The sequence below is a fragment of the Cynoglossus semilaevis genome, chromosome 10, assembly GCF_000523025.1.
Source record: "Cynoglossus semilaevis isolate Cse_v1.0 chromosome 10, Cse_v1.0, whole genome shotgun sequence".
Lineage (NCBI taxonomy): Eukaryota > Metazoa > Chordata > Actinopteri > Pleuronectiformes > Cynoglossidae > Cynoglossus > Cynoglossus semilaevis.
In genome coordinates, this window is record NC_024316.1 from 9,636,339 (window position 1) to 9,646,449 (window position 10,111).

Below are 10,111 nucleotides of genomic sequence, written 5' to 3' on the forward strand. Positions count from 1 at the left end.
GATTTCAAATCCATTCATATTCAATGGCTTACATATTAAAACAATTGAGGATAATATTTTATCTGTATGTTAACCTAACTATTTCTCACCCAAGGCAGTCAAAATGAATGTCTTGAATCTATTTATTTATTTGTGAAATTAATCAGATTAAATTATGTTCACTGTGTTATTTCACAGTCCATCCACTTATCGTCACTTTTATCCTCAGTTGATACACATTGTTATTTGCACACACTGCAGGAAAATTCTTATCAATGAATATTGAAAATATGTCTTGTGACAATGTTATTGTTAAATCCTGACTTTGACTTTCTTGACTGTTGGTAAACAAATATATAAACATAAATAAATTGCTGACACATTTATAAAATAATTAGGATGTGTGAAGTGGCAATATTCAGGTTTTTATGGCAGTGGTTTTTCTTGGAGTAGGAAACTTAATACATATTGTATTGGTGCCCTAAAGGAAGGAGATGAAAAGAATTGAATTTAAAAAAAATGAGCTCATTGAACTCAACCTTTGAAATTCTTTGCTTCTTTCCTTTGAAAAAGCAAAGGTTGGGAAAATCAAAATTGTTGTGACGACAGCTGGCAAAGCCTTAAAGGCCGTGTATAAAAATGCCAGTTTTTTAGATTGTTTCAAATTTTCCTGAGGTGTGAAGTTTCCCCCGTGTTTGGGAATGAGCTGTTGGACGTCGGTGTACCGTCCTGTTGGCTACCTCTGTGTTTGGTCTGCTAGAAATAATGGAAAGCTTTCAACACAACACTGGTCCAGTGAGGAAGCCAACATTGAGTCAGCTGATCTAAATTCCTACGTGTTGTGATTTCCTGGCCTGTTTCCGTGCCCTATCGTTTCTTTTGGCAAAGATTCTCCAACACAAACATCCTCCAAATGAAACAGTGTGGTCCGTCACCTTTCATAAAAACATCAAGTACCGTTTTTTTCATGGTTACTGGCAAACTTAAAAACCACTTTAGTTCCTAATATCAGCCCTTTTCCACTCTCTGGTGTAGTTCTGCTCCGTGAGGAGGTGGCCCATAATATCTGCCCCTTTTCCACTCTCTGGTGTAGTTCTGCTCCGTGAGGAGGTGGCCCAGCTCCAGGAGGAGGTGCACTTGCTGCGGCAGATGAAGGACATGCTGAATAAAGACCTGGAGGAGACCCAGGGAAGCTGTTCGGCCAACGTGCTCTCTGCCACTGAGCTTCGTGTACAGCTGACCCAGAAGGAGCAGGAACTCGACCGAGCTAAGGAGGCTCTGCAGGGTAAGGAGGGAAACAAGGAGCCTTGAGGGTCAACCCTTACTCTAAATGACTGGTTGATGTGAAAACGCAATATCAGAGTGTGGGGCAGACACAAAGGTTTTGCAGGAAGGGTAAAGCAATTTTAATTTTGATTTTCTTTATACAAAAGAAGTATAGGATGAGTCAATGGCTGTGATGTGTCAAGGTAGAGGGCTATGCTATATATATATATAAATCTTTATATATACATCTTGACGATGTGTAATATGCTCTGTCTTTAATAGTCTGATAATAAAACTATTTTAGCTATTTCAACAATTTAAGGTGAAAACTATTAAAACAAAACAGTCAGATTAAATTGTACGATAAAGTTAAACACTTATCTACACATGATCATATGTTTTCAAATTTAGTCAATTTTAAGCTGGTGTTTTCTGTACGTCGTCCTGAGTCTCGCAGAGAGAAAAGCTTGATACAGTTAGCACCAGAGCACCATTTGAAGCTAGGGCATTTTTCTTGTCACCCTAATGCTAACATTAGCGGCAGTAACCCGGTGCTTAATGCTGTACATTATAGCTGCATCACAGCCCATTAGCGTGTGTTCTGCTTCAGAGATGAAGAGAGGTCCGGGGGTGGGGGAGGACACTGATGCGTTACTTTGGAAACAAAATGAGCTCCTTGCAGCAGGAACATAACAACCTCCTCCCTCTGCAACCAGTGTCCACCAGTGTTACCATAGCTGTGCTGCATTCAAATGTAGAATTAGGTAAAAAATCATGTCTGTGCTCAGTTCAAGCTGAACAACCATATGTTTTGGTAATACATGTCAAATATTAGCAAAAGCTGCATGATAAAAATATTTCTTAATAGACTTATTTAACTATTTAATTTTATTGGTTTGGCTGGACAATGGACTTTTGTTCCAAAGAAAGTTACTGTTTATATACATATATATCACATTATATATATGGCCACAAGAGGGCAACATGTACCACTGACACGACATAACTTTAAAGAGTTCTTTAAAAAACACAAAAAAATGCAACCAAAAAGAAACAGCCAAACTGCAGAATTAACACTGCTGGAAAATATGTAGCTAAAAAATGCTAATCCAGCAACGAGCAAGTCATAGGTCATAGCAACCCCTGCAGGGGAGTTAGGGGAACTGTATTAAAAAGGAAAAAGAGTCTGAAGAGTGAATGCCCAGTCCAGGCTCCTTTATATTAAGAGCAGAGCCCACACTGTTTAATGTATAGAGGGATATTAACTGTACGCACACGTTGTCTTCACTGGGACATGTGCCCAGAGTGGACTAATAAAAGAACTGATGCCAGAGAGAGGATTCTGAGGACATGTGGACTGTGGTGAAAGAACGGCAGGATATATAGGGCCAGAGTGACGTAGAACACACTTTAAATGTGTACAAATACTCAGCTGGTTGTTTGGCATGTGAGCGCCTGGCACATGTCCAAGCAGTTATCTGAAAGACCCTGGGCAGATAATGAAAGGCTGAGCTCACCAGCCCCAGCAGTTAGCGACAGTAATCAAGAGTTAATAAAAGCTTAATAAAAACGGTCTTTGGTTGGCCTGCAAGGGTCAGAAACATGAATTATGGCGGATGGCTTCTGTAATTAAGGCAGGGGTCTGTGAAAGGACAGCCGGAAATTAGTTTCTGTCACATTCAAGTCAAAGTAAACTCAAATTGGGATGGAAATATTTTTTCCATTTACTTCCAAACACCCATTTAAATCATAGTGATTCATTTTTGAAGTTTTAAGTTGAATATTTTTAAATGCAGATATTTTTTGGTTTGTACTGAGGATGTAGTTGTTCTCCATCCCCTGCAGGGGGAGTCCTAAACACATTTTAATTGTATGGTTCATGAGATTTTTGAAACATTATTGTTAAATGACCCTACGACCTCATTTTTCTTGGTATGACCGTGTGAACCATCACAGCTGTACACCTAGAGAAGGTTGTCACGGAGTTTCTATGCAAAACTACAATGCTAAAGAAAATCAAAATAATATTGTTGCCTTAAAAATAATGTTAGTACTGGGTCAATGAAGGTTTTATTTATGATCCACGTTGGTCTGTAAAAGTTTTTCTCTTGCAAAACTCCAACCTAAAACATTAAAAGTTTGTTTTCCTCCAGTCACGGTGGAAGTGACCTGTGAAACAGGAAAAAAATGCATCTGCATCTAATAGTGAAAGTAGAAACATTTCTGAATTATTAAAAAAGTTCAGTGTTATTTTCAACATGACCTGCCTGTGCAGCCGTGTGGTTCCCAGCTCTCTTGTTATTCCACGGCTGTTGAGTTCCATCTCAGCAACACCGTTGTTTCCTCCAGCTTCACTATGTGCATGTGAAATGGACGGCAACTGGGTTTTCTGGCACTTACCACTGTTTGCTGTGATACATAAGTCGCTGAAATGCAGTTTTTTTTTTTTTCTTTAGCGAAAATACATCAATCATCCCTTTTTGTATCTCTGTCCTGTCTGTGTTGCTGTTCCAGCTGCAGCTTTTACCAAATGAATTAGGTTCCAGGCTGCAGATCCTGGTTCTGGCTCAGGATGAAGTGATGTAGTAATGTTTGTGCTGTGAGGGTTTAGTTTGATGAAGGACAACAGCAGAGTTGGATGAATATTTTGATGGCTCTATAGTCCAAACTAATTTATTCTGTATTGGGTATATTCCCATCCTAATGAGCTGTGACTGTCGTTTCAGTCAGGAGGACAACTAAGAGAGAGTGAAAATTAAAATAAAAAAACAACAAATAAACAAACCCGTCCTCCCCGCCGCCCCACCATGAAGCAATTGACAATTTATGGTTATCAAATTATTAGCATAAAAACAGTAAGGTAACATTCAAGAAAAAAATATTAATAAACACTAATGTGTTCAAAAATGACATGCTTGGACATTTTGTTTAGACAATGTCCTACTGGACATTAAACAAAATGACCCTTATGTTGAGCACAAAGGAACAAATACGACGAATTACCCCAAAAATTAGCTTTACACATTTTCAGATGTAGTCAGTTAGGTTAAAGAAAAGTTTTGGTATAAAAGTCACTTCTAACTTTTGGAATTCAACACTTGTCCAAAATCCCGATATACTCTATTAGAGTGAAGGTTTGAGGCAATTTAAGAGTGCTTTCTAAAGCACTACACACTAACCAATAAAGGTGGACGTGTATTTATGTACACTGATAATACTTGGGTTTTAAATGGACAAAAGCAAAAAAAAAAAAAAATCATTGTGGCAATTGAAGGGTTGACATGAATTGATGTGTGTACTTCTTTATGAAAGCTGACATGCAGTACACATCCCACCGATTACTTCAAATTACTATCATTTGTTTCCCCAGAAATGTTTGTGAAACCACTGTGCTGCAGCGTCGGTTTTATTGAGGTTTCACCAACGCACACTGTGAACAGAAGCCTCTTTGTGTGTGTTTTTTTTTAACTTTTCTTTGGTGAAACAAATCAAAAGCGTGGAGTGATGCAGCAGCATGAAAAAAACTCATTATCCTCCTCCCTTATGGCAGATTAAGATAATACTTGTAGAAAGGTTTCTGGGAGTGTTGATGTCCGTGCAGATTCCCTGCTGTTTGTAAATACAAAAATACTTTTCATATTTTGCTCCTCATTAGCTCACTGTTTCTACCATTATTTTCATCCTTATTTTAATGTTAGTGATGCTCAGGTCACACAAATGTGATCTTGAAAGCAGGTGTTTCATTGCTTAGAACATTCAGTTCAGTGATTCCTTTGTTGCTTTAATCTGTCTATAATGAGCTGTAAAGGAGACAACAGAGTTAACGTGATCTGTAATGGGTAGTGATCCGAGTACAGACACCTGAGGAACACCAGTAATGTATATTGGGTTTTTTTTAAGTAAAAGATGATCTGCCCCTGTGTATTAGCTATGATTTTAAATACTTAAATACTGCTGCAGAGAACACAAGTCCGGCTTTGATTCTTCTACTGTCTTGATTTGTTTTGTCTGTGTTTTTAAACATATCTCCAGGGCAAGTTAAATAAAGACTTCATCAAATGTTACTGTAGTATTATCTGTATATTTCATCAAAATCAGTTTTGGTTTTCACAGGATTCTGATACAGACTCTGAAGTTGAGTCACAGTGGCCCCTTGTGGTCCTTAAGTTAATTTTTTTCCCTTTTCTGCAGTTTCTAGAGTTTCTTCTGAATATTACCATCTGAATAATTACTTTGTGCAGTGAGTATTCAGTGGGGAAAATACTTCTCCTGATTGTCCTGTGTCAGTGCTGCTGTTTTTTATAACATGAGCACACGCCTCCACACTGAGAAAAGAAAGAGTGAGAGATTTTTATGGCTTTTTTAATGAGTAGGTTGTAGGTTGTTGAAAAGATCGATGAAAGAGGTCAGATGTCATTGCTGAGCCCGGGAGCTTCTGGTCAAATCTGTGATTGATTTCCATTAAACTGCCGTGTATCACTGTGACCGCAAAGCAACACTCGCCATAACGGTTTAAACATCAACCCTAATACGATCCTGGGGTTTCACTGAGGAGGGAAACTGAAGGAGCTGCGAAAATGCTGCTGTACTGTTCAGGGGACTCTCTCCATTAAAGGCATTCTATGGGGTTTATTTTCTCGAACAAAAATAATGCCACGCTGACTGAAAGTGTTTGCACACCATGGAGATTATACAGAGAAGTGACATTGGGCGGCAGTGGGCTCATTTATAAACATCATTTTCCACTGGTTGCTTAAAGAAAGCTTTATCTCCGTGATCCCTTCGTCTGTTGACATAATGACAGTGAAGGTCTTCAACGACTTCTGCTGCACAAATTCAAATTTGGTCATTTACATTTAAATTACACATGACACTACACACAATATTTATTCCTCACTGAGCCCATGTTATAAAACGAGTATTACGTTTTTGCTAGTTTGATTATTGGGCAGTGAAAAAAAGGATGAAAAAGTGAAAAAAGAATAAAAGAATCTGTCAAAGAAAGTTTGAAAATCCTGGCCCTACTTTTAGCTGGATTGGATTCAAGGATATATCCACCAAGAATTTGAAGGGTCTGCAAAGTGTCTTTTTTTTTTTTGTCTTTTAAACCGTGTGTGGCAAAGAAAAATAAAAGAAACAAGCAGACAGAATCTGTCGAGATGTGATAGTGTCCTTTGTGCTAGTTTGTGCCTAAACGGAGGGAGCAGCAGCTTTAACTTTTGAAAGTAAATATTTTAGAGAAGCATTGATCTGCCGTTCCGCTCCCACAGGCAGGGATTGATTTTAATGTCTGAATTTACAAGTAGGCATGTTGGCGTTGGCACAAGGCAGAAGTTCACACATCCAAACAAACAGAAAAGGTCTCCAAACTAAAACCTAATTGTTTTTATTTTATTTAAATAAATAAAAAATGAAAAACATGTTTGTGAAAAACAGTGCATGTTGTATTCTCTCTCTCCCCTATAGGGGGCACTACAAGTGATTGACTGGACTTTTGCAATGTAAAGTAGAACTCTTTGACTGGCATTCTGGCCACATAATACTTTATACTTCACATGTATATATTTTCAACCAGAAGATGCCTGGCTATTTGCAAAAGAAAAACAGGGGGAAAATACCAGTAGGGGGCAGTAACTGTAACAGAAAAAAACACACTGTCATGTTTTAACTACGAACAACTTGAGGTGAATGGGCCGAGGGGTTGAATTGATATAATTAGATTTATTTTTTAAATTTTCTACATTATGCGTAATTTAAGACGAACTGTTTTCTTGTTTCCACAACGTTTTTTGCTGTAGTTTTTCATATTTTAGCTTCACAGATGTTTGTTTGTTTCTTGGTTGGTTGTCGGTACGTCATCAGGTCCTTGGCTGAGATGGAAATAAACACGACACCCTTGTTTATTTGACATTTAACCACAGGTTTTTCAATAAAAAGTCGACAGTTGAAATTTGATTAGCGGCGGTGAAAGGTCCTTTTACCAGTGAATCACAGTGACTTCTTTCACTGTGAAAATCCATGTTGCCAGTGGTCACAGGTGCAGGATGTGGAGTAGCAGCAGAGTTCTTGGCTCATTTCAAAGACGCCTTTGATTTCACTTCCTCAGGCAGGTGCTGGGAGGTTTCCTGTTTCTCCTGGCCAGTTTCGGAATGCTTCTTGTTTTTCATTCACTGCCTCGTTCTGGCTTGTAAATTCTTATGGTAACCCATCGTTAGAACGGGCGAAAGGAAGAGATTTGAGATGGAGAAAAGAAAGAGCATGAAAGAAAAAAGAATGTGAACCTGGCCTTGTAAAAGCACACTTCTCCTTCCACTCGCCTGAACATGCTCCCAAGACGCAACTTGAAAATGTCACGCAATTAACCAGGTGGTGATGTAAGTTAATTAATGACAGGCAGCAGGCTCGGAGGAGTAAGTGAAAGGAAGTGGGGGGAAAGAAACGGTGAGCACACGATAGCATGCAGCAATAACTGAAAAAAAAGGTTGGACGTTATGACATTTCTAAAATATAACATTATTCTGCTGTTAGAGAAACAACAGCAGGGAGGGAAGAGATGATGAAGAGGACGCTGGAAAAGAGGCAGAAGCAGGCGAGAGAAGAGGAGATGTTGTCTTTGAGAAAATTAGAGCTTCTCTGAATAACTGCACTGAGCCATATTCTTTATCAGGGTGCGTGGGTGAAGTGCCAGAGGATTAGAGGGAGCGTGTGGCAGGGAGATAGATGAAAAACACACAGGCAGCCTCTAACAAAGCCGGCGGCAGAGAGGAGATTGACAGGAGCGGGATTCACATGTGATTCACCGCTTTGTCCACGTGCAGTCACTCCACAGTCGGGCTGCAGCAGCAGGTGCACTCTGATAATCACTGAAAACGCCACATATTGGAGGCGTTTTTCGACAGACTCGTCATGCATGAAATGTACAACATGGGTCAGTGTGGAAATGGCATAGAATATACACCGTTGCATTATGGGGCAGTGCAGGTAATCTTTGGAAATTTGGAAGCACAATAAAGAATACTTATTATACTTATGAAGTTATTACTTCATGCTTCCACTTTTTGTTTACCTTAAATTGAGTTGTTGCATTTAAAGTCCGTGGCAAAGTGATTTTTACCAAAAATGAGAAGAAACCAATTGTCATTGTGCCTCAATAAATTCCTGAAATGTGTGTATTTAGTATACTAGGTGTTCAGTAAAACAAGTTTGTATCTATATCAACTAAAGGCTTATTCCTCTAATTGCAACATGTTCATTTTTTATTGTCTATTTTTCTATAAATAGGATTTACAAAATCATCTTCCTATTCAAGGTTTGTTAAACTCTAAATATTGAATGAGAAAAGAGACATTTGTACATGCAGTAGAACGTTCTGGTCCTCCATCTGAAATCATAGTCCACAACCAGACCATGCTTTTACTCATATTGGAAATAAATGAATAATATTAATTAACAGTCAAGTTATTTTTGGTTATTTTCTTAACATAACTCATGCAGTTTTTTTGATTTACTTGCAGACACATCACTCCAGCAGCCTGACCTCTGAGGCTAAACCACAGCCTCTTAATGTCTCCCTTCTTCTGTTATTCCTCCTTTCAGCCATGAAGTCAGATCGCAAGCGTCTGAAGGCAGAGAAAGCAGACCTGGTGAACCAGATGCAGCAGCTCTACGCCACACTGGAGAGCAGAGAGGAGCAGCTCCGTGACTTCATACGCAACTATGAGCAGCACAGAAAGGTATAGAAGCATCATCTGACACATCTGTGTGTGGTCTGGGGCTGGTGCTTCAACAGGAACATCCTTTCAAAAACTACCAACTAAAATCAACTCTGACCTGTTGGCTTTTATGTCCTGCTTTTGGTTAATAACCTCCAAGGCAAAGTAAAGGGGTAAATGTAAATAATCTCCACTTGCAAATGCTGACAATGCATACAACTACAGTGAGTAGATTTAAAGACCTTTATTTTGACAGTTGCAAATCCAGGTGGAATACATACCTTACCATACATTATATCAGTGGCTGTCAAAGTAGGGGCCACCAGGTGGCGCTAGGGGGCCTCAGCAAATTGGAGGGAAGATAAGAAAAAGAAATTATGACTTGAACGTAAACTAGCCGCAATCGTTGGATTTTCAAGTTTCTGAGATGACCTGAATTCACCTCGTTCCACAGCTACAACTGTTAGTAAGCTGTTTTTCACGTGTTCTTTAATAATTCAATAGTGGAAAATGGCAAATGAGCTGAACATAATTTCTGCCACATTTCACATGCTGTGTTTCTAAGGTGTCAGAACAGACACATGTCTGTGTGAACCAGTCTGTCAGGGTGTTTTGTGTTCACCAGGAGAGTGAGGACGCGGTAAAGGCTCTGGCCAAGGAGAAGGACCTGCTGGAAAGAGAAAAGTGGGATCTGCGGCGACAGACCAAGGAAGCCACGGAGCATACAGGGATGCTGCGCTCGCAGCTGGACCTCAAGGAGAATCGCATCAAGGAGCTGGAAGCTGAGCTGGCCATGGTAGGCAAACAAAGACAGGCTCACAGTACCGTCGCTGTCTATAAAAACAAACAGGTATTGTTCACTACAAATAGAGCAGTATGTTATCTACTGTGTGTGCTGTATGTATGTCAGAAGACGATACATTTGTAGCTAGAAGAACACTATACAAAACCCCCAGATCCTCCTTCAGTACTACAGTATACTGTTATGTTTATGTATTGATACCAAGCAAGTATTTAAACATACAGTGTAGAAATCCCTCATTTCTCCAACCCCCCAGATGAGTAACTGTGTGAATCAGAGAATGGAGTACCGGGTGTTTGATCGTCTTGCAGACAGGGACTTCTCGCCCAGGGTTCTGGCGGTAAGAATGGTG

General features: G+C 39.4%; 1 protein-coding gene across 2 annotated transcripts in view; it reads left to right on the forward strand.

Moving 5' to 3' along the window:
* LOC103384938 (kazrin) overlaps positions 1-10,111 on the forward strand; it is a 117,896-nt gene that overhangs the window by 101,256 nt on the left and 6,529 nt on the right. Inside the window, exons 5-8 of one of the 2 annotated variants that reach the window (XM_025059721.1) lie at positions 1,073-1,264; positions 8,842-8,978; positions 9,583-9,807; positions 10,016-10,108. In XM_025059721.1, coding sequence (XP_024915489.1) covers positions 1,073-1,264; positions 8,842-8,978; positions 9,583-9,807; positions 10,016-10,108 — 647 coding nt within the window. The remainder of the gene's footprint in view (positions 1-1,072; positions 1,265-8,841; positions 8,979-9,582; positions 9,808-10,015; positions 10,109-10,111) is intronic. The other variant, XM_008318651.3, reaches the window with a different exon arrangement.